This window comes from Myxine glutinosa, chromosome 8 (assembly GCF_964187855.1).
Source record: "Myxine glutinosa chromosome 8, kmMyxGlut1.1, whole genome shotgun sequence".
Lineage (NCBI taxonomy): Eukaryota > Metazoa > Chordata > Myxini > Myxiniformes > Myxinidae > Myxine > Myxine glutinosa.
Genome location: NC_136268.1, coordinates 69,679,480 through 69,705,094, shown reverse-complemented (window position 1 = coordinate 69,705,094; position 25,615 = coordinate 69,679,480). Strand labels below are relative to the sequence as shown.

Genomic DNA, 25,615 nt, shown 5'->3' with positions numbered 1-25,615 from the left:
AGTATACGTATATATATATATACACACACAAGTTAACAGATTGCATCCGATTCGGATTGGCGTAAACGTCATAACCACAGCACGTACAATGCTGAATGATAGGTCTTGGGCCCACACAGTACATGCGGAGGTTTGAAATTATTGTTATAAATAAAATCTCGAGTTATGATCATTTTTGGTACACATGTGGTGTATATACTTAGTTGTTGGTTTGCTGTATATATATATATATTATAATGTTGAAATGTTGTTTTTGTTGATGTTGTTTTTTGTTGTTTTTGTTTTTGTTGTTTTTGAAAATAAATAATGATGTTGTTTTTCAAAGAGAATTACATAGCTTAAAAAAAATGACATTACTTTCCGGTACACCTAATATATCTACTACAGTATATAAGAGAGCTGTTGGTGTGTGTGTGTGTGTGTGTGTGTGTGTGTGTGTGTGTGTGTGTGTGTGTGTGTGTGTGTGTGTGTGTGTGTATGTGTGTGTGTGTGTGTGTGTGTGTGTGTGTGTGTGTGTGTGTCACAATTTTTCTCAGAGATGGCTGAACGGATCTTCGTCATACTTTCAGAGGTTCATCAGTGATTGCCTGGGAGTGTTGTAGGCTAAATAAATAAATAAATAAATAAAAATAAAACGCTCAATAGTGCCTAAGCCTTTTAAAATTAATGACAGTTGTATACAAGTATACATTCGCATAAATAAATACAAAACAATCACCAGACATTTGAACACAAATAAATCATACCATTCCGGAAGTGTATGAAGTTGGTAGTAAGGCTTCTTCTTCTTCCTGAGCGGCATCACACATAACTCAGAAACGTGATGAACGGCACATTCACCATCATATATTCAATGAAAAGGTGATGAACCCCCTTCCACTCCCCACACTCCCTTCCTCACCCCTCAGCCCTCCTCCCTCAGCCCTCCTCCCTCAGCCCTCCTCCCTCAGCCCTCCTCCCTCAGCCCTCCTCCCTCCTCCCTCAGTCCTCCTCCCTCCCCTCCCCACCCCACCCCACCCGGCCGGCAACGCCGGGTACTTCTGCTAGTAATCTATACTACCGGTCAAAAGTTTTAGAACACCTCAATTTTTCTAGTTTTTATTGAAATTTAAGCAATTCAAGTCCAGTGAATAATCTGAAATGGTACAAAGGTAAGCAGTAAACTAACTGCTCAAGGTTAAAAAAAAAGTTTAGGTCAGAAAAAACGGCAAAATAATGTAAATTGCACAGTTATACTGTATTGTAAAAAAGGCCTTCTTCAGGGAACAAGTAATGGGTTAACAACTTACAGCTGTTCTGCAGCAATGTAAGTAAATTAAGCCTTGAAAGTTGAAGCAAACAATTCCTACAGGTGTCCCAACCTCTGCTGATTACTTGATTACAAACCCCCTGTCTGTATAAAAGCAGTATTGGAACAGACTTTTATTACACCCTCTGAAGCATTATTTGGACAATATTGCACTGCAGGAAGTAGTATATTGCTATCTTAATCATGAGAAAAAGCCAATTAACAAAGGAAGACAGACCATTATAACCCTTAAAAGTGTAGGTCTTTCCTTTAGAGAAATTGCAAAGAAAGCCAAGGTGTCAGCGAGTACAGTTTCCTACACCATCAAAAGGCACTTGGAAACTGGAGGAAACTCTGACAGGAAGAGGTCTGGCAGACCCAAAGCCAAAACAGAATCAGAAGACAAGTTTCTGAGAGTCAACAACTTGCGTGATAGGCGGCTCACATGACAACTGCTTCAAGCACAGCTTAACGCTGGTCGAAATAAGCAAGTCACAGTTTCAACTGTGAAGAGAATACTTTGAGCTGCAAGTTTGACAGGTCGAGTGGCAGTAAGAAAGCCATTGCTAAGATGGCAAAATAAGAAAAAGAGGCTTGCTGGGCCATGAAGCACCGCCAGTGGACTACTGAAGACTGGAAGAAGGTCTTATGGACCTAAGAATCCAAATTTGAAATCTTTGGTTCATCACGCATGGTTTTTGTACGCCATCGAGTAGGCGAAAGGATGGTTCCTCAGTGTGTGACACCAACTGTCAAAAATGGAGGAGGAAGCGTGATGGTCTGGGGCTTTTTTGCTGGATCCAGAGACGGCGACTTGCACAGAGTGACTGGCACCCTGAACCAAAAGGGCTACAACAGCATTTTGCAGCGCCATGCAATACCCTCTGGTATACGCCTACTCTGGTATAGACCCTGGTGTTGGGCTAGCGGCTAGGGTGCCGGCTTAGGATCCTAGGATCCTGGGTTCGAATCCCGGTCGATTGCTGAATTAACGCCAGGGGGGTTGACTCAGCCTGTCATCCTTCCGAGGTCGGCTAATTGAGTACCAGTTCACTGGTAATTCCCTGTTTGTCGTTAAAGGCGGCAAAAAGGGTTGGCGTCAGGAAGGGCATCCGGCCGTAAAACATTGCTTCAAAAAGGGGACCGAAAAACAACAACAACCACGGTTCCCGAAAAAGGCCAACCCCCGCTTGCGGGGAAAAATGGCCTCTGAAGGTGTTTTTTTTTTTTTTTTTTATACGCCTAGTTGGTCAGGGGTTCATCCTACAGCAAGATAATGACCCTAAGCACACCTCCAAGCTATGTCAAAACTACCTTCGAGGAAAAGAACAAGACGGTAGGCTTCAAATCATGGAATGGCCAGCACAGACTCCAGACTTAAACCCCATCGAGCTGGTTTGGGATGAACTGGACAGAAGGGCGAAAGCAAAGCAACAAGTGCAACACATTTGTGGGAACTTCTGCAACAGTGTTGGGAAGAACTTCCCGAACAATATTTGATTTCCATTGTAGAAAGAATTTCGGCGGTTATATTTGCAAATGCTGGCTACTTTGCTGAATCAAAAATTTAAATAAAATTTTGTTAAACAAAATGATTCTATGATTTCTTTTTTTATCTCCAATTGTTTATTTGTTTGATGCTTAATTTCAGAGTACATTGAGACAGTAAACTGCGTAAATTTCAATAAAAACTGGAAAAATTGAGGTGTTCTAAAACTTTTGACCGGTAGTGTATATATCAAAAAAAAAAAAAATTACATACTCTTGGAATGTACTGTTGCGGTTCTGTGAACTGGCCTCATGGTTTTTTTCGTATCCGTGTCCTAAAGTCTGTGCTAAAGCACTTCAGAAGCAGATTTCTGATGGGCTCGCTTGGTCAATCGTGTCTGCAGATTCATCGGGGGCGTGTTGTGAAAGACCAATTGGCGCCAAATTAACCCGGTGAAGGTGAAGATCTTTTTGTCTAATACCCAACAGTAGCCTGACAGTTGTCAAAGACGCACGACCATTACAATATACATATATATTGTTGCGATTTTAGGAACCCGCTACGAAGAAATTGCAACCACCACACAGTTCCCTTAAAATAGTTATTTCATAGTAGAACATTATCTTCCCCTTATATGGTTTAGTATGTCATGCGTTGGAGATGGGAAGATCAGTCCACTCCACTCATACGGGGAAGCCAGGTAGATGCACAAAGATTGCATCCACAGATATTGATTCAAAGTCTTGAAGGAAAGAAGTCAGGCCAAAGGCCGCAAGGGTGGATGAGAGCAGCAACATTTTGTGGACAGGGAACTTTTCAAATGCATCAAAGACCATTGGGTTATGCACCAGGTAAAAGTCCCTTGGAGAGGGCTTGTGGGGGCAGGGTGGCAAACTCCCCCACTCGGGAGCCCGAAAAACCTCGAACAACCCACACCCTTGGCGGGGGGGCCTTACAAGAAGGCTTGGACACTTGATTCTCTGTCTCTGTCTCTCTCCTCCATCTCGATGCCCGTGTGCATGACTCTCTATGCTGGCTGCTAGACTCCCAGGCCTCTGCACATGTACACAACACTCCCTCTCTGCACATGCCTGCATGATTCTACCTCGAGGCCTGCTTGCCTGCTGGACTGGACCCTCTCTGCATGTGTTCACGACACTGCCTCTCTGCACGTGCCTGCATGCTTCGACCTCTTGGCCTGTTTTCCTGTTGGACTGGACTCTCTCTGCATGTATTCACGGCACTCCCTCTCTGCACATGCTGGTTTGCCTGCTCGTGTTTGTGCTGGGGATCGCCTTTGCCTGCTCGTGTTGGGGACTGCCATTTGCCGGCCTGGTGCTCGTTGGTGAGGTCAAGACAAAGATAGTCGCAAGGGGAAGCATCTGGTAACATTATAACCATTTTGGTAACAGGATCCCAAAGTTCGTTTTGCCCTCCCCCTCCCCCCCTTCCATGAAGGCGAGATGGGCGCCCATGTCGTGTTTGTTTGTTGTGATCGTCATAAGGCGAAGGTTAAGCTAAGTTTCTGCTTCTTGTCGCTTTTTCTTTCCTATCGATAAGTTTCACTGTATATACTTGTAAATAAATTAAACTGTTAAGCATTTCTTTTCCAACTGTCCGTGAATGTGCTTTCTTTCATTGGTCCGGCGCCATTGCTCACACCTAGTGAACGGGAGGTTATCAGTCCCCGGTTCATCGGCTCATTAGCATCAGCCCGGCAGTACCAAGCGGTTGCTCGGCCATCCAAATTTCCATTCTAGGAACATGAGTGGTACACCGCCGGAGGGTACGTTTCCTGATTGGAACCGTCACATGGTACAGTTAAAAGGTGTCAGATGGTCGGATCCTGCTATCACGCAACGGACCAATTGGCATTCGTAGTTGCTAGTTCGCAACTTGCCGAAGTACGAAATTATTCGTGCGCGGAAGCCTCAGGTCCGGTAAGTTCGGGAGGGAGCGGAGGCTAACCCCCTCATAGTAGACCCAACCCCGCGGCCGTAACAATATTAAAAAGCTCATTTACACAAACATTTATTTCTGGTATTGCAATTTTGTCAAGGGATTGCTCAAGAACAACATTAATTCTATACTGCAACTAAGTATGCTATTATAGAGAGGTAGATATAAAAAAAACAACAAGGAATTCTAGTTAGATACTATATTTACCTCCCATACAGAGATGACAAAATGAAAGTTAAAATTTTCAAGCATGGCTGTGATATAAACCATTGTTTAGAGCAAGCCACAGAAAAAGTTTAGTATAAAAATAAATAGATAACATCTTGGTGTTAAAAATTTGCACTTGACAGATCATTCACTCACTTTGCCAACGTCAACATAATCAGACTCAACAAGCTTGTAATGTGGAGGACCAGACAGAACTCTCCACAAAGTCAATCCACAAGCCTCAGTGGTTGAAGTTGGAGAGTCTCCACTATTAGAGCCCGCCACGAGCAAGACTCTGTCAAGACAAATATTTCAATTTATATTTGTGTCAATCAACTTATAACATCATCTGTATAGAAAAGGAGCTAGAGTTTTTCCGGCTGTAATGCGTTATGCTAAAGACTTTCTGCTGCTGTACAATAACACAAATAGTACTGCTGGAATTGTAATAATCCATTTTGTTGGTTGTAAAACTAATGATTATTTACTTGGAACAATTCGTGGATTCGTTCCTTCAATCAAATTTACTTGCCTCTTAAACCAGCATGTTTCCAGGATTGAGGAAAAAGAGGAGGAATGGACCTCGAGCTTTAATGTAGTGGTTCCAACAGTAACATTTATTCTACCACAGCAGGAACCCACAAAAGGAAATACAGTATAGTAACACTTCTCAAAGCAATAGAAAATGTAAAGATTGCAAACCCTCGCCAAGACTTGTTTTGTGTGGTTTTGTAGTATGTATTTTATAAACATACTCACATTCTAATTGCACCATACATCATTTATACACGTACTCGTATTATAATTGTACATACTTCAAAGAGGTACTCGGTTGAAACAAGTAAACGAATGTTTTAGGGCTACATACTATTATTTTTTTAAAGTTTCAAATATATATATATATGTTTTTTGTATAAAATTTTGATAGATGAAAATGTACCAGAAAAGAGGACCGTGGGCCAAATTTCAGCTCTCTTCAACGTATGGATCAAAGAAAACGAACGGCTCAAAGATTTGAAACAGGACAAACAAACAAAGTTCAGATGAAGTTAAATAAGTCTGTAATAATAATAATAATAATAATAATAATAATAATAATAATAATAAAAAAGACATGTATTACTGCCTGCTACTGCCTACCACTAGGTAGAGCTTTTGGCCTATGTTAGCACATTCTGTGCAAACATAAACAGACATTATACAATACCCTATCCTCTGATGAGGATAAATATATAAAGATACACGGATGGAGTGCACAAACAACAACCACAGCCATGCCAAAAACAATTACGTGTTATTAAAATATTCTTTTTCACACGTTTTCACATACTTCATTCTACATCCTCATTGACACTCGCAAATACACATGCAATGTGTTTGTGAAGTACAACCCGCTATCCTTTTACGATAAATGGACGAGTTGCATGTGTTGTGTTGTGTGGCAGGCTTTTTGTGGAGTTTTACTGGAGCTTTCTGATGCAGACTGCGATACACCAAAATTATCGCCATGACCTCCTGAGTTGATTAGACTAAATAACTACTTCATTTTTATCTTGCCAAAACGAAGTTTTTGCAAGATGTATCAGTCAGCTTGTATGTTTGTTTGTTTGTTTTTTTGTTTGTGGTTAATCATTTTTTTTTCACGTTTAGATCACTCTGTAGACCACAGTTATTATTGGAAACTCCTGTAACTTCGCAGATCAGAGTCCTATAGAGATACCCTTCAGCACACAAAATTTTGAAGGTCAAAGGTCAAAGGTCAAGGTCACTTTGCGGTCAATCATGGAGGTCAACGAAACCCTTATTTTTTGAGTAACTTTGATCTTATGATCTCCAAACTTGGTGGGTATATAGGGTGTGGTATGGCGCTCAGCTGATTAGTTTTTGGTGTCGATCGGCCTTGACCTTCAAGGTCATTTTGAAGGTCATTCAATTTTGACCAAAAGGTAAAATTTTCAAGTTTCAGTTACCATATCGAGTAGTACCTCAAATTGAAGCCCTTGTTGAGTGCTTTCCAAACATATAACTAGTTTGACAATGTGACGTCATTTGACGGCGTTATGACGAAAAAACTGCACTTTTCATGTATATTGTATTGCTTTAGTTCGTATTGTTTAGGTCACTCTGTAGAGCACAGTTATTATTGGAAACTCCTGTAACTTCGCATATCAGAGTCTTTTAGAGATACCCTTCAGCACACAAAATTTTGAAGGTCAAGGTCAAAGGTCAAGGTCACTTTGTGGTCAATCATGGAGGTCGACGAAACCCTTATTTTTTGAGTAACTTTGATCGGATCGTCTCCAAACTTCATGGGAATCTAGTATATGGTCCGGCGCTCAGCTGATTAGTTTTTGGTGGCGATCGGCCTTGACCTTCATGGTTAGCGCTGGAGGTCGAAAATTATTGACCCCAAGGTCAAATTTTGAAATCGTAGGTACCATATCGAGTAATACCTCATATGAATGCCCTTGATGAGTGCTTCCCAGATCTGTAAACAGTTTGACGCTATGACGTCATTTGATGACGTCATGACGAAAAAACGGAATTTTCATGAAAAAATTATTTCCTCAGTTCTCATCAAAATCTTTCAATATTTCATGTGCGTTGGTCATGAAGACATACTATTCACCATACGAAATTATTAAGGTCAAGGTCAAATGGCAAGATACGGTTCACCCTGTGGGTGACATATGTTCATTTCTTTTCTTTTTTGTATACAAGGTCGAGGCTCGTGTAAGAGCTAACATTGATCACAAAAAGACAAACTGACAGACACATATAACATATGATAAAGGGAGCGGGAGAACAAGATGAAGAGCAGGGATATCAGGAGATCTGTGGGAGGGAGAGGGCTTGGGGGGAGGGGGCATGGGAGGGGGGGGGGGGCGGAAGAGGTGACAAAAAAAATAAAACACGTGGACACTGCTAGGACTTCCAGGAAAGAAGTCGGTATTTCAAAAAAGTGGATCTGGGGTGAATTAACGGGGGTAGAAAAGATCAAGGTTTTAGATGGGGGAAGATAAGAGATGGTGGTGGACAGCTGTTTTAAAGACCTGGAGGGAGGAGTGGGATTGAAAAGAGTGAGGGAGTTTGTTCCAGAGGAGGGAGAAAAGAGGAATGAAAGAGTGAAGGTGAATAGAGAGTCTTGACATTGAAGAATCCGGAAGAATTTCCATGTTCTAAATGTGAGCCATGTTAAAGTGTATAGAGCAGCTTAATGGGTCCTTCCATGACAAGTCATTCTAATTAAAAAGCAATAACAAAAATAATGATCACATTGTAACGAAGCATATATTGACGAATACTAATAATACAGCCGGACCCCGCTATTCGAGATTCCGCTATTCGCTGGTTCCGCGTATTCGTGGGTGATAAAATGCGACCTGCTTCTCTTCTTGGGAAAGTGTCCCGCAAAGTCGTGGGTTTTTTTTCTATCCGTGGCCGTGTTCCGCGAATTCGTGGTTTTTCAGGGGCATTGAAACAATGCCGCATACATTCGTGGGATTTTCATCGACCTTCACGGATCATCGTTGACATTCTCTGCATTTGCCTCACCATTCACGGATTTTGCCTTGCCATTCGTGGATTTTGCCTCACCATTCGCGGTTTAGTCCTCTATATTCGTGGATTTTCACGACTCGGGAACCTATCGCCTCCTTTTTCCATTGAAACAAGCGTTACGCCTAGGTCCCCCGTCGTTGAAGTGATGCGAGTTGACAAAGTGGAAGACGCAAGGCGGCCATCTTGGATTTTGACGTGGCGACCTCATTTTCAATAGCGTTCTCCCTTATGCATAGATACACCCACACACCAAATTAGAAGTTGGTACTTCGCTTATTTTCCAAGATATTTTGCTCACAAGGTTCAGACATATATATGGTGGCGGCCATCTTGGATTTTGACGTTGCGACCCAATTTTCAATAGCGTTCTTCCTTATGCCGAGATACACCCACACACCAGATTAGAAGCTGGTACTTCGCTTATTTTTCAAGATATTCCGCTCACAAGGCTCAGACATACATGGCGGGGGCCATCTTGGATTTTGACGTGGCGACCCAATTTTCAATAGGGTTCTTGCTTTCGCCTAGATACACCCACGCACCAGATTAGAAGTTGGTACTTCGCTTATTTTTCAAGATATTTCGCTCACAAGGTTCAGACATACGTGGCGTCAGACATACATGGCGGTGGCCATCTTGGATTTTGACGTGGGTTGCACCCACACACCAAATTCGAATGCGGTCCTTCGCTTAAGCACGCACGTACGGGAAAACCATAGTCCCCCTTTCGCTCCGCGGTGCGACGGGGGACAACAATGCCCCGCCGATATTCGCAGTTTCGCAATTCCCGGATTTTTCAGAAACGTATCCCCCACGAATAGTCGAGTCCCAAGGTATTAACAGCAATAAAAATAGCAGTATAATTTGGCAATAATAATAACAAACATATAATCACACCCCCCCCACCCCCCCATCCCACTGCCACCCTGACCCAATCACATCTGGGCTTGCTGAAAAGCAAGCTAAAGCTCAAGCAGTACAGCAGGCCGGTATGCCACAAGAACAAGACGACAAATTAAAATTTGGTCGAATGGACTAACAGGCCCACTAGTTTATTAAAATTGTCGGGAAGCGAGACATGCCTATTGGAAGTAAAAGCAGTGGAAACTAGAACTGCACTTGGTAGAGCACATACCTCTGCCAGACTGAACAGTTTACGTTTTGTGTCCCACCGATAGGCCAGATCTGGACCTCAACCAAAATCGAATTGGCTTGTTCTCGTCACCGAACCAAACCAACTCATCCACCAAGTTTAGTCATAGCTCGTCCACAACTTGAGACATCATGCTCTATATATAATCACGTCACGCCTTGGCTTCCGCTTCCGGTCCGGTCTGAAGAGGACGCAGGCGTCACATGCTCGCCGCTTCTTCGACTGGGCCACTGTCTGTGGCTTGCTTTTTTGGTGGTCGTGCGGATTTTTTGGCCATTGAGTCTGCCCTCCGCATAGTCCCGGCTCTGCTCCCTGCTTCGCTGACACGGCTCCTTCGCCTGCTCGCTGTTTCCTCGGGCACGCTCTCGTGGGTTGTGTCCTTCGCAGCGGTGTGGCGGTGGTTTTCCCGCCGTGATCTTGATTTGTAGCAGCGGCGGTTGATTGCCGCTGCATTTCCCGCTTTGCCGTGATCAACCTTGGCCTCGTGATCGTCTCTTTGCTCCTGTCTGCCCTGTGCTTGGTCCCGACTCTGCTCCTGGCTTCACCTACCTGGCTCCTTCGTCTCCTTGGGCCTGCTCCCGTGGGTTGGGACCATTGTTTCACCTCCTCAACCTTGGCCTCGTGCTCGCCTCTCCGCTCCTGCCTGGCATGGCTCTGCGATACTCCGCCGCAAGGCTCCTTCTGCTCTATACCCGCTCCACCCCATCATGCATCTCTGCCATCAAATCAAATGGACTCCTCCGACGACCCAGGTACATTCACCGTGGCTCCGGTCGTAAGTTTGTATATGTACAATCAGGTCACTCCATCCCCGTCCTCTGGTCGGCTCAGCGCACTCTCACTCTTCGCCCCAGCGCACCTGGTCACAGCAACGCACACAATCGCACCTCCTGCCTATGAACCCTGGCTAAATCACCTGAATTCATCCCCGCTGTTCAAAACAACATCAAGCTCACCCTGTTCAACACCCGGTCCCTCAACAACAAATGCCTCATCCTCAACGACTACATCCTGGATAACAAACTGGACTTTCTCTGTCTCACCGAAACCTGGCAACAACCACTGGACTACTACACGCTCAACCTCACCACACCCAATGGATATTCCTACGTCAATAAACCACGCTCGGAGGGCCGAGGTGGTGGAATTGCCGTTATCCACCGTCAAGACATCAGGACCAGCCTCATCCCCATCGCCTCATCCTCATCCTTTGAACACCTGGCTTTTAAACTCTCTGGTCGCACGCAGTCAGTCATGGCTGTCGTCTACCGCCCTCCCAAACCACACCCATTATTCCTGTCTGACTTCTCCTACTTTCTGACCCAGCTATGTTCCCTCTCCCCCTCAATCCTTCTCCTTGGTGATTTCAATATCCACATGGACTCCACCGACTCCACAATAACCACTGACTTCACCGATTTACTCACCTGCTTTAACCTCACTCAACATGTCAACTTTCCTACGCATATCCGTGGTCACATTTTGGACCTTGTCTGCTCCACTGGATTAATTTTGCACCATCTCTCTGGCTCCGACCTCACCCTCTCTGACCACTTAGCCATCACTATGACCATCAACATCCCCACCCCAACACCAAGACATTATCGCACTATCAACTTCCGTAAGCTAAACGCTCTTTCACCTACCTCATTCTCATCCACCCTCTCTGAAAAAATGTCCACTTCTCCCTTCATTGACCTCCACACCCCTTCCGACCTCACTGACTACTACAACCACACTCTCTCCTCCTGCCTTGACCAGCTTGCGCCTGTAAAAACCAAAACAGTTTCTTTCACCCATTCTGCTCCCTGGTTTACCCCTGAACTCCGCCTGATGAAAACTCGTGCTCGCCAACTTGAAAGACTCCGCAATAAAACAGGTCTCACAGTTCACTCCCAAGCCTACAAGGACCACCTACAACACTACAAAGATGCCCTCTCCCACGCCCGCTCCGCCTACTACTCTCAAACTATCCACTCTGGCTCCGGAAACCCAAAAGCACTCTTCTCGACAATAAACAAACTCCTCCGCCCCCTGGACACCACCACCCAGTCATTCACAGTAGACAACTGCATCTCCTTCCTTTCTTTCTTCCAACGCAAAATTGACAACTTCTACAACAGCTTGACCACCGCCGCACCCGCTCCCCCTCCAACCACCTGCCCCCCCTTATCCTGCCTTCCCCTGTCTCAATTCTCCCCTGTCTCCCCTACTGTCCTCTCTGAACTCCTCATAGGAATGAAAACTGCCACCTGCACTCTTGACCCCATCCCCTCCAGCTTTGTCAAGGCCTCCCTCCCTGCTCTCTCTCCACTTATCATTGCAACAATAAACTCCTCCCTGTCGACAGGCATCGTCCCACCTTCCCTCAAAATTGCTGCTGTCACCCCCATTCTAAAAAAACCTGGTCTAAACCCGGACACCCTAAACAACTTCAGACCCATCTCCAACCTACCCTTTCTGTCAAAAGTTTTGGAACGCGCTGTAGCCACTCAACTCAAACATCACCTCTCTGCCAATAACCTGTATGAAACATTCCAATCCGGATTCCGCTCCAACCACAGTACTGAAACTGCTCTCCTCAAAATCACCAACGACCTTCTCCTCTCCTCTGACGCTGGCAACCTCAACATTCTCGTCCTCCTCGACCTCAGCGCTGCCTTTGACACCATCGATCACACCATCCTCCTCACCCGACTTGAATCCACCTTTAACGTTACCGGCACTGCCCTCTCTTGGATTAAATCATACCTCTCTGACAGACGCCAGTTCATCTCCATCAATAACTGCAAATCCCCCACTGCTCCCCTCTCCGAAGGTGTCCCCCAAGGTTCAGTTCTTGGCCCCCTCCTCTTCATCCTTTACCTGTCCCCCCTCGGTCACTTAATCCGCCGTCCTGGTCTCCAATTCCACTGCTTCGCCGATGACATCCAGCTTTTCATCTCCACCAAGTCCGTCTCCACCGACACCCACGCTATCCTGACAAACTGCATCACTGAAATAAAATCCTGGCTTCAAAGCAACTTCCTTAAGCTTAACTGTGATAAATCTGAAATAATCATCATTGGCCCAAAAACGCTCACAAAATCCACCCATAACTTTGCCCTCAACATCGACGGTATCCCAGTATCCACCTCCCCTCACATCCGGAATCTTGGCGTCATCTTTGACCAAACCCTCTCCTTCGACAAATACACTAAACAGATCACAAAGTCAGCCTTCTTTCACCTGAAAAACATTCCCCGTCTCCGCTCATCCCTCTCCTCCACGGCTGCAGAAACCCTCATCCACGCCTTCATCACCTCCCGTCTGGACTACTGCAATAGCCTCCTCTATGGTTCACCCTCAAAAATCACTAATAAACTCCAATACATTCAGAACTCCGCTGCCCGTCTACTCACCCATTCCCGGACCCGTGACCACATCACCCCCGTCCTTTACAAGCTTCACTGGCTCCCCATCCCCCAGAGAATCCAGTACAAAATCTTCCTCCTGACATACAAAGCCCTCCATAACCTGGCCCCATCCTACCTGGCTGACCTCCTCTCCAGACACACTCCCACCCGCAACCTCCGCTCTGCTGGTACCAACCTCCTGACCCCCTCCATCCGGACCAAATTCAGATCCTGGGGGGACAGGGCCTTCTCCATCGCTGCTCCCACCCTCTGGAACTCACTACCTCACACCATCAGAGACTCCTCCTCACTCACCACATTCAAAACATCACTAAAGACCCACCTGTTCAACACTGCATTCAACATTCAACCCACAGCATTTAACCCCTGACTATCTCTTCTCCTCCCTCCTTTTGCTTTAAATATTTCCCTATTGATTCTTGTCTTTTTGCAATTGTTGTTTTCATGTATTGTTATGCTTTATGTTTTCCACTCTGTCAAAGCGCCTTTGGGCTTCTTGAAAAGCGCTATACAAAATAAATGAATTATTATTATTATTATTATATTGTTTTTGGCCCCATCTCTCAATGGTGAAGAATCATTTGAAAATGTATAGTATCCCAATCCGGATCCAAATCTTCACCAAATCGAATCAATTCGTTATTATCACACATTCAAGCCCTGTCCACTAAATTTCATCCGTCCACAACCTTTTGAGATATCCTGCTCACAGCCAAACAGACAGACAGGGGTGAAAACATAACCTCTGTCCACCATCAGTGAAAGAGGTAATGATGCAGAATCAGCCATTGACCACAAGTTAATAGGAAATAACACATGGGATATCGCTGGAGCAGAAGAACGTTCTCCTCTCAACTACTCTCTGCCTCTCAACATGTTGTATTATTTTACTCTACATCTGCATCAAATTTATTAAGCCATCATATTTTGAGGATAAATAGATAAACAGATAGACACACAAAGATAGATAGCTAGATAGACAGACAGACAGACAGACAGAAATGAACAAGCAAAATAAATCCAACAGTTGATTGAAATAATGTGTGCAACCATCAGAGATTGGTGTGGCATACCGGTGTGCAGGATTGTAGATTGCAGTGTTGATCCCTCTTGGGTAATGATGCCGAAAACTAAATCTGTGTGTTTCTTTATAACCTTGGCTCGTGTTCAGTCTGCAATATTGCATTTACATTAACCCCAGCACTTGCTTTGTGCAACATACAGTATATATCATTGCAACATTACACAGCCATATTAAAATATATATATATATATATATATATATATATATATTATAATCATATATATAATTATATATATATATATATATATATATATATATATATATATATATATATATATATATATATATATATATATATATCTCAGCCAATATATATTTCTTTGTCACTGATCTACACATAATACCCCATTAATGTCAAAGTTTTTTTTTTTGTTTTTTTAATTTTTTTACAAATTTATGAAAAATGAAAAGCTCAAATGTCTTGAGTCAATAAGTATTCACCCCTTTGCTATGACACTCCAAATTGAGCTCAGGTACATCCAATTTCCTTTGATCATCCTTGAGATGTCTCTACAACTTGATTGGTGTCCACCTGTGGCCAATTCAATTGAATCGACACGATTTAGAAAGAAACATCTTTTTTGGAAATGATTTTGACATGATTTAGAAACAAAAGATCCCACAGTTGACAGTGCATGTCAGAGCAGAATCTCTACCATTAAGTACAAGGAACTGCCCGTAGAACTCTGAGATGGAATTGTGAGGAGGCATAGGTCTGGGGAAGGGTACAAAATAATTTCTAGAGTGTTGAAAGTTCCCAAGAACACAGTGAGCCCCATCAATAGGAAATGGAAATAATATGGAATGACTTTGTTTTATTGTGCATCATTTCTGTGTTATAGTTCAAATTTAAATAAATTTCATCATAATATAATCGTTTGTGGGAAATAGCTCTGCGCTTCGTTGGCTGGTGTAATTCGGCGTGGTTATAAATATTGTTAATAACCCAGAGATTAGCGTCTAAAACATTAACGCTTTTATTGGTTTGGTGGTGATGGTGGTTCGTATGTAGCTTATGGCTGCTTGGCTGTATCATTTTCTGGGAGTGTGGCTGTGCCACTGATGTAATGCCCCCCATTACCAGTAAGCTGGTATTCACTTTTCCAACCTTGGAAGGACGACAGACTGAGTCAACAAACCTGGTGTTAATTCAACAGCACGACAGGCCTTAAACTCAGGAACCCAAAATCTCAAGCGAGCCACCTTAACGGTTAAGCAAACACCAGGCTTATTGGATTGGTGAAACGTGGTATGTTCCAAAGAACGCAGTACTAAATTTGTATTAACACCCTACGTGGCCAATCATGGAAGTTCATCTTCCAGCATGATCTGCTTGTCTGAAAGATGTTAATGCTAACATTTGAACTTCGACACGAGACAATATGCCTTGATATTTCGTTTATTCGTCATGTTTTTAAATAATTTGAGGGTATTTTGACGTATGAGAATTCCCTAGAATTATACCACAACATAAAGACAATTACATGACCTGTTATAAAATGTTTCTGCAGAGCAGGGATGGTGTAACAAATCAAAACAGAAAAAATTGTTTTTAGCTGGTACCGTTATGCAAAAGCTTTGACCAGTGGTTGGCGCAGCTGCAAAACAGACGCTGTCGCCGCAAACATCGTCCCACAACTACAGGAGACGCCAACCTCACCAACTACTTCAGATGTAACACCAGTGGTAGATTCTTTTGCTCCCAAATTGGCTTGTACAGTCACCAACGGAAGTGTAACACATGAGTGACCTCACCAAGAAGTGCTGCAAATCCACCATCTTACATAGATGAATGGATGCCATTGATATTCAAAAGCATGGATGTTGATCAAATGCATCGTTAAATAACAGAGACACTCTTTATCCATTCAGCATCGACCCTTTGACTCACACCATGACTTTCCGTCCCATCTCAGGCTGATTTTCACGGGTTCACAACCATCATATTCGCAAGTAGTGCGATGGGGGAGAGAACGAGTTCGGGAGAAAAAAATGTTGAGGGAAGAAAAAGTTGTGTGTGGGTGCAGGTGTATGTATGTGCATGCATGTGTGCAATTCCAACTTGGTTATTGATTATGTAAATATAATGACATTGCAATTTCAATCAATGCAGAAGGGTGTGTAGCTGGAGCTATCATTTAAATTAGACATCTCAGATCCAAGATTGAGGAGGGATGATTATGGTACAGAGCTGTTCGAATGACATACCCAATCAGATAGCTGGTAAGCAGGCCATGTATTGTGATGACCAATAGCTGAGCAGACCATCTAGTGTTATCATCACACTTCAGGAACACCATACAAGCAACAGCTTGGCTAAGGTCTCCTATGCAGCCTGCTGCCTGCAGTTCGGAGGAGGGAATATGAGGCTTTAGGGATTATCCAAATAAAAATCAAAGTACAAGTATCATCCTAAAGTATTGCACAATGAGTGAAATCAGAAAAGGCCAAGGAACCCAAATCCCTTCATTCCTACACCCACAATTTTCCTTCAATTACAGATTTAGCTGCAGCACATGGACTTCTCCCACTAAAACAGTTCCAAGTCGATCTTGATCCCTTCACTGCAACTGGACCTGATGGCATTGACACTGTAATTCTTTTTATTGACACTGTAATAAAACAAGGTTCAGCTACTGTACCCAACTACAGACTGCTCAGCCTTCTCTCCATTATATGTAAAGTAATGCTGCAAAAATGAAAAATCTCTGATCAGCAGTTCGGCCTATGCCCCATATATTCTGCCATTGACATGTTGTTTCTTTAGCTCAACAATAGATATGAACTAAGTTTCAAACGCGAGATCAGGGTCATCTCCCGATCTTTCGATACTGCCTGGCACACAGCCTTACTTTCCAAACTGTTTGCCAATGGTATTACGGGGCCCCTCCTTGAATCGTTATCAAATTTTCTCTGAGAGCAAAAACAACATGTTGCCCATGATAGCATTTCATCTCTATTCCTTTGTATGTGGAGATGACACCCTGTGTCTGTCTTATGCCCCTCCCTCCAGTAATTCTAACAGCTGCCATTGTCACCTCATCCTATCCCCATACCCACCTCTACTCTAGCTGACCCTCTCCTTTCCCCAAATCCACCCCTTTCCTTTCTGCCATTACATCCACTCATTTGTGATGGCCTCGTTTCCATATTTCTATTGGATTCTCAATAGTCGGTGAATGTGATACCAGCCTAGATGTTGTATATTTAAATATAATAAAAGAGTGAAAAAATATGAAGTGTTGTTTTGGCAAGTCTTTTGGCAAAAAAATATAAAGTACAGTTCATCACAGAGGAAACTATCTTCATCAAAATAAGACCATACCGGAACAATGTTGAACAGCAGGTTTCCAATTGGGTCAAAGATGAAGATATGGCCAGAACTATCTGAATGTGCCAATAGTGTGCCGTCGAAATTCCAACAAACGTGGCGCCACTGTGGGAATGCATCTCTCGGAACTGGCGGAAAAAAGCGCACACATGCACAAAGACGGACGCGCACACACGACACACAATTCACCTTAAGCACCAACCTTATTGAAAGCCAAATGCAACCAAATGAAAAGCTACCATATGCTTCAAGGCCTGTAAAGTTTGGATCACCAAATTTGCCTTGAATTTTCTTTCCCACACAACTGTCAATGCACACTGACCTGCACATCGACCCACCACCGATCCAAAATCATCCTTGGAAGAGCTGGAGAAACAAAAAACAAGTCAAACATAATCAAGTGAAACTGAAAGTCAGAAAACCCATTGCCCACTCTCAGGAACTCTTGACATGAAGAAGAACCACCTTCAGAGGCCATTTTTCCCCGCAGAGCAGAGGTTGGCCTTTTTTGGGCACCATGGTCCCCTTTTTGAAGCAATGTTTTATGGCCTTCGTATGTTTTTGCATTTTCCAATTTCACATCATGTCACCGAGCAAATTAGGAAAATGAAGATGAGGAAAAAGATTGTAAAATAAATAAAAACGGAACAAAAGTGAAATGCAGTAACAATCAATTAATTATTTGACAATTTGATAAGAAGCCAAACCAAATGGAGTTGACCTTGCAAATTAGACGAAACAAACAAGGTGAGCAAAAGAACTTCAGAAAGTTTTTTTGATCAAAACAAGAAAAGAAAATTGTGTCTTGTGAATCCAAAAGCACTTTTGTTTCTTTTTTTATTGTATACAGAATCGAGGCTCGTGTAAGAGCTAACACATTGAACATGAAAACATGCACAGACACATAAAACATGCAATGAAGGGAGGGGGAGAGAGGGAAGCACACAAGAACAACAACAGAAGAGAACAGGGATGTCAGTAGATCTGTGGAAGGGGGAGGGATGGGGGAGGAGGGGGTACATGGTATAAAGCAAATAAAAATTCTAGGAATTTCAGGAAAGAAGTTGGGGATTTAAAGGAGTGGATTTGGGGTGTTTCAACGGGGGAAGAAAAGATAAAGGTTTTGGATGGGGGAAGATAAGATGGTTGTAAACAGCTGTTTTAAAGACCTGGAGGGAGGAGTGGGATCGAAGGGAGTGAGGGAGTTTGTTCCAGAGGCGGGAGAAAAGAGGAATGAAGGAGTGAAGGTGAGCAGAGAGTCTTGAATTTGGCAGTTTCACCAGAAGAAGGTTGCTGGCAGATCTTGTGCACCCTGCAGAAATATTTTGGGGACAGAGCACAGACAGAGCAAGGGTAGCAAGGCCGAAGAGGAGTCGGTAGAACACAGAAAGACCACCTACCTGCCTGCGGTGAGAGAGTGAAAGGCCCTCAGTATCAGCTTCATCGCAGGAGATTCTGAATACTTTGGTTTCAACCACGTGAAGCCGAGCTAGGTGTGAGGCAGGAGCACCAGCCCAGAGGGGAGAGCAGTATTCCATTGAGCTGCGGATGAAAGCTTTGTATGTGGTAAAGAGTTCAGACGTGCCCAGAAAGGACTTTGCACAACGGAATATGCCCAGTCGGCAAATGGCTTTGGAGGCCAGCTTTGAAATGTGGTTTTCCCAGGAAAGATCATGGCAGATAGTGAGACCCAAAAGCTTGAGTGACAGAACTTCTTCAAGAGGATTGTTCAGAAAGGAGATGGGAGGGTTGTCCAGATGGTCTTTTCGGAGAGACAAAGTGAGAGTGTGGGATTTGTCAGGATCGAAAGACATTTTCCACTTGTTTGACCAGTTTGTGATATTGTCCAGGTCTGCAGAGAGTGAAGAGGCTGCTGCCTGCCGATCTGAGGGTTGGGATATGGAGCGGCAGAGAGTGGAGTCATCAGCAAAGAGATAGAGAGGATTTTCCAGAGAGTCGGAGAGATCATTGATGAAGACCAGAAAAAGCACAGGGCCCAGAACACTGCCTTGAGGAAATCCAGCCTGAACAGGAAGGGGAGAAGAAAGAATTCCATTCAGCGCCACACGTTGACTGCGACCAGAAAGAAAGTCTGCAAGCCATGCGTGAATGTTTCCATGGATACCATATGAGGAGAGTTTGGTGAGGAGGGCGGGGTGCGAGACTGTATCGAAGGCACGTGATATGTCAAGGGAGACAGCTCTGATTTCCTGTTTGGCATTGAGGATGTCTATCCATTGTTGAGACAGCAGAAGCAGCATGTCCACTGTCCAGAGTAGAATGACCTGGTCTGAATCCAAATTGATGATCCGAGATCAAGCCATTGGAGAAGAGGAAGGATTTGATGTCAGAAGCGATGATCAATTCCATAACCTTGTTGTTTATTGGGAGCAGGCTGATTGGTCTGCAGTTGCAAGGATCTGTTTCTTGCACCTTTCTTGTGTAAAGCGGTAATGTTAGCTGATTTCCAAGCAGATGGCAGATGACCTTGAGCAAAAGAGAGGGTGAAGAGAACCGAGAGAGGGTGTGAAAGAGCGGCAGAGAAGGATTTTAGGACCCGTGGGCTGATGTTGTCTGATCCAGTTGAAAAATCAGAGTCGAGGTTTGACAGAAACTTCTCCACCTCGTCACGAGAGAAGGACACAGAGTCCAGGAGCAGTTGGGTTCGACTGGGTAAGGTGGGTACAGAAGAGATGGATTTGGGACACAAGATTTTTAGGCAAACACAGAGTTGAGGCATTCGGCTCTGTCACGTGCGGCGTCAGCTGTTTAGCCGTTTGAGGTAAGGGAGGGGATGGAACGGGAACAAACACCAGAAACAGATTTGACCAGACATCACCAGGATTTGGAGGAGGGAGACATGTTTGAGAGTTCAGTCTTGAGAGTAGAGAGATAGTGCTTCCTGGCACTCCTGAGGGTAGACATATACTTGTTCCGAGCTTGGTGGAAGGAACTGAGATTGCCTTCAGTTGGATTCGCCTTCCAAGAGGCAAAGGCAAGTTGCTTCAGGGTAACTGCCTCACCACAAGATTCAGTGTACCATGGATGAGAGGAAGGGTATGACAACTGAAGACGAGATGGGATAAATCTGTGCATGACAGAGAGCAATTTACTTTGGAAGAATTCCCAGGAAGAGTTGATGTGAATGATTAATTAAAAGAATGAGTGCAACAAGCAGAAAAGCCAAGCATCACTAGGCCTTCAACTATAAATGCACAACTTTTCAAACGGTCTCTTCCAAAAAAACCTTCAAATATTCCTCTTTAAAACACAGTTCGGTTTCCTTTCTGTTTTCTCCACCGAGCCAAAAACTTACCGGATCTCAATATGCTGATCCTGAACGACTGCCAACAGCTTCAAGTTGCTGAGACAAAAAAAAAAAATGTTCATTACCAACAATTATTAAACTCACTACCCACACGCCCCTCCATTATAAAATACAAAAAGTACTCAACCCTCTCCTCATCCCCTGCCCCCCTGCCCCCAATAAAATACAAAAACATGTGTAACTTCAGGCTGCAGTAGTGTAGCAGCATAGCAAACCTGTTGTGCATTTTGTGATACAAGCACCAAATTTGGCACAAATGTACATTAATATGTTGCGAACATTTTCAGATATTGGGCCACTTGAAATTCCGTAATTTTTTTTTTCAAATTTTTTCAAATTTCGTAATTTCAAATTTTTCGGGTGACACCGTCACAATTTCGGTCTTCGAGGCCGGCCGATATAGTGGGGCGGCTTAGCCCAAATATTCAAAAGAATTGTGCATTTTGTGATACAAGCACCAAATTTGGCACAAATGTACATTAATATGTTGCGAACATTGTGTGGTCAGCAATGAAGACGAGAGTCTGAATTACATGTATGCAAAAGACCTTGTGAACCAGTGAAGCAAATACACGGGTAAGCATGAATTAAATCTAGGGCATGATATAATTTCCATGATGTTTACCTCTACACTCAATGGTGGAAGGAGGTAATGTTTTGATCCCAGCTTGTCTGTATGTCTGTTTGTCTGTTAGTCCACAAAATTCCAGACAAAGCTTGTAGTAGTGGTAGTTGTAGTGGTAGTGGTGATAACAGAAATTGTTATATAGAACTGAACTTATATTATTATTATATGCAGAAAATAACTTCATTTCTATATGCCCTGCAGTGGACAGGTTAATTGGTTTATGCACTGAAGGGGTCACCCTGGTGTGCACTGCTGTGTTCTGCCTCACTGAGTTGTTCAGGTATGATGTACTCAGCACAAGCTTCCGGTCGGCCCGGAGGTGGGGGTGCGGGGCCTGTCACGGAACGTCAAAACAAACGGCCTGCCGGGGCCGCCCAAAAGTCGGGCGTGAGGGGCGCGTCCACTAATGGAACGCCTCTCGCTTCCCAGATCGAGGGCCACGTGGTCAGGAGAACCTCGTCCCTTCTGGTCACACTTTGCCTATCGGCCGGCCTCGAAGACCGAAATTGTGACGGTGTCACCCGAAAAATTTGAAATTACGAAATTTGAAAAAATTTGAAAAAAAAAATTACGGAATTTCAAGTGGCCCAATATCTGAAAATGTTCGCAACATATTAATGTACATTTGTGCCAAATTTGGTGCTTGTTTCACAAAATGCACAATTCTTTTGAATATTTGGGCTAAGCCGCCCCACTACAGGTCATCATATTCTCATCAATTTTGCAAAAAGATGTATTTTTTCTTCCAAGAGATGATCAGGGAGATATAAATATTTTATCATAAATCCCAACACATCTCATTACCATGGCACTTCACCAACCTTCACTTCACGAAGAGTCCGATTCAATCTTAGACTGACATTCCCATATACTGACTGCAAAGCTGCTACTTGGATGGTTTTGAGGTCGACTGCAGTAATAACTACAAAGGCACTCGGTAGAGGGCATACCTCCACCATGCTGAACAGTTTTGTTTTGTATTCCACTGATAGGCAGAATCTGGATCTAGACCTTCACCAAAACCTAATCGCTTGTTCTCGTCACCAAACAAACTCATCCACCTAGTTTTGTCATAATCCAACCACAACTTTTTGAAATATCATTCTAAATATTGTTTTTGGCCCCATTTCTCAATGGTGAAGAATCACTTTAAAATTCAAAAAAAAAAAAATCCTCGTATCCGGATCCGCATTTGCATTCGGATCTTAACCAAAATTGAACCAATTTGTCCTTGTCACACACTCAATCTATCCACCAAGTTTCAACTGAATCCGTCCACGACTTTATAAGATATCCTGCACACAAACAAACAGACAGACAGACAGACAGAGGTGAAAACATAACCTCTGTCCACCTTCGGTGGCACAGGTAATTGATTAATAGTATCATACTACAATACAGTATGTATATAATTTGACTTGTGGGTTTGTTTGCACATGGTTTCACTTATATGCACTCCTAAATTGCTGGACAGAATGAGTTTAAAACGGCTGGTCTGAGCTTATTCACATCAAATCTCTCCCACCGTTAAGCAGCCGCCCCCACTTTCTTAAATTTCATTTCCAGATGTGCAATCATTAATTGATGGTCACTAAAGATGTCTGCTCTTCTTTTTAACTCTTCTATCTGTCAACGATCTTCTCCACATCCCTCTTATCATGAAATTATCAATCCGATTGTTGCTCCTCTTGTATGGTGATATCCAAGTTGTTTTGTCTATGTTGTTGTGTGGAAATATGGTTCCTCCAATGCAGAGCCCATTTGTTTCACAGAACTCGACTAACCTTTCCCCATTTTCATTCCTCACTCCAAATCCATGCTTCCCCCATCATTAATTTGTGTCCTACTTTATCCTCTCCCCTTTTGCATTTAGGTCTCCCATTATACAAAGCCCATTGAGGTGCGGTTTTCATCCACCGCTTTCTCTAATCTCCGATAGAAACTGTCCTTAACCCTGTCATTGGCCTCATTTATCAGTGCATGACAATGGATTATGGTCAGTTTTGCATGTTTTGAGTAGAATCGTGCCTCAATAATTATTTCATTAATTGGCTGCCATTCCATCAATGACTTCTCGACTCCCATTTTCAGTAGCAATGCCACTCCATCTCTATAAACACCATCTTCTCTACATTAATAAAAGAATGTTTCTCCATCTCCCACTCCCATCCAGTTTTTGAGTAGTGTCATTCATTTGAAGCAGTGCCTGTTGAGACCTCCCCATCGACGGGGTGGCTAAAGTTGTCGATGTTTCTGTGACGTCTTTGGTATGCTTTAGTAAAACTAATACTTAGTTATGAACTAGTTAGTACTTAGTGACTAAAACTTAGTTACTTAAAGCTAATAGTCAATGATGTGCTGCCTCTGCGCTATGCTCTCCTTATAAGCTAAACCTCTACATGATCCACAACAACCTCTCTCTTCAGCACATCATCTTCCACGGTTCCTAAGCATTTTAATATTTTCATATTAAGGTAGAGGTACTGAAGATATGAATGCTGGCTTCACCTGACTTCATCGATAGTCAAACCTACCTACATACTATTTTCTTGCATATTCAGCTTCATGATGCATTTTTTCCTGTGCAAAAGACAAACACTTTCTGCTGAGGTATTTAACTGCAATGCGGTCATATATTTGAATGACCAAGACTCATCTATTGGAAGAGTTGAGTGCACAATAGGCAAAATGCCCCATTACCACACCTGGCTTACAAAGAAAGCAACGGCGAAACTGTGTGTCTGAACTAGTGAACTCGGCGTCGCATCGTCCTCTTCCATGAAAATGATAAGGGAAGTATTTATGAGCTTATACTGTACTAGGCTATAGCATATATACAGTGCATTCAGAAAGTATTCAGACCCCTTCACTTTTTTCACATTTTGTTATGTTGCAGCCTTATGCTGAAATCGTTTAAATTCATTTTTTCCCTCATCAATCTACACTCAATACCTCATAATGACAAAGAGAAAACAGGATTTTAGAAAGTTTTGCAAATTTATTAAAAAGAAAAAACTGAAATATCACATCGACATAAGTAAGTTCAGAGTTCAGACCCTTTGCTATGACACTTGAAATTTAGCTCAGGTGTCTCCCATTTCTCTTGATCATCTTTGAGATGTTTCTACACCTTGATTGGAGTCCACCTGTGGTAAATTCAATTGATTGGACATGATTTGGAAAGGCACACACCTGTCCATATAAGGTCTCACAGCTGACAATGCATATCAGAGCAAAAACCAGGCCATGAGGTTGAAGGAACTGCCTGCAGAGCTCAGAGACAGGATTGTGTCGAGGCACAGATCTGGGGAAACCTACAAAAAAAATTCTGCTGCATTGAAGGTTCCCAAGAGCACAGTGGCCTCCATAATTCTTAAATGGAAGAAGTTTGGAACAACCAGGACGCTTCCTAGAGCTGGCCGCCCGGCCAAACTGAGCAATCGGGGGGAGAAGGGCCTTGGTAAGAGAGTTGGCCAAGAACCCGATGGTCACTCTGGCTGAGCTCCAGAGATCCTGTGTGGAGATGGGAGAAACTTCCAGAAGGACAACCATCACTGCAACACTCCACCGATCTGGGCTTTATGGCAGAGTGGTCAGATGAAAGCCTCTCCTCAGGGAAAGACACATGAAAGCCCGCTTGGAGTTTGCAAAAAAGCACCTAAAGGACTCTCAGACTGTGAGAAACAAGATTCTGTGGGCTTTCATGTCTTTCACTGAGGAGAGGCTTCCGTCTGGCCACTCTGCCATTAAGCCCAGATCGGTGGAGTGTTGCACTGTGCTCTTGGGAACCTTCAATGCAGCAGGAACCTTTTTGTAGGCTTCCCCAGATCTGTGCATCGAGACAATCCTGTCTCTGAGCTCTGCAGGCAGTTCCTTCGACCTCGTGGCTTGGTTTTTGCTCTGATATGCATTGTAAGCTGTGAGACCTTATATAGACAGGTGTGTGCCTTTCCAAATCATGTCCAATCAATTGAATTTACCACAGGTGGACTCCAATCAAGGTGTAGAAACATCTCAAAGATGATCGAGAGAAATGGGAGGCACCCGAGCTAAATTTCAAGTGTCATAGCAAAGGGTCTGCAAACTTATGTAAAGGTGATATTTCAGTTTTTTATTTTTAATAAATTTGCAAAACTTTCTAGAATCCTGTTTTCTCTTTGTCATTATGGGG

General features: G+C 43.4%; 1 protein-coding gene across 1 annotated transcript in view; it reads right to left on the bottom strand.

Annotated features, from left to right (window-relative positions):
* Nucleotides 1-642: 642 nt before the first annotated feature.
* LOC137433132 (NBAS subunit of NRZ tethering complex) overlaps nt 643-25,615 on the bottom strand; it is a 48,173-nt gene continuing 23,200 nt past the window's right edge. Inside the window, exons 5-11 of the mRNA XM_078782789.1 lie at nt 20,805-20,852; nt 17,811-17,854; nt 17,483-17,616; nt 16,366-16,499; nt 14,147-14,245; nt 5,100-5,238; nt 643-791 (exon numbers count right to left, since the gene is read on the bottom strand). Of these exons, the coding sequence (XP_078638915.1) occupies nt 741-791; nt 5,100-5,238; nt 14,147-14,245; nt 16,366-16,499; nt 17,483-17,616; nt 17,811-17,854; nt 20,805-20,852 (649 nt within the window). The 3' untranslated portion in view covers nt 643-740. The remainder of the gene's footprint in view (nt 792-5,099; nt 5,239-14,146; nt 14,246-16,365; nt 16,500-17,482; nt 17,617-17,810; nt 17,855-20,804; nt 20,853-25,615) is intronic.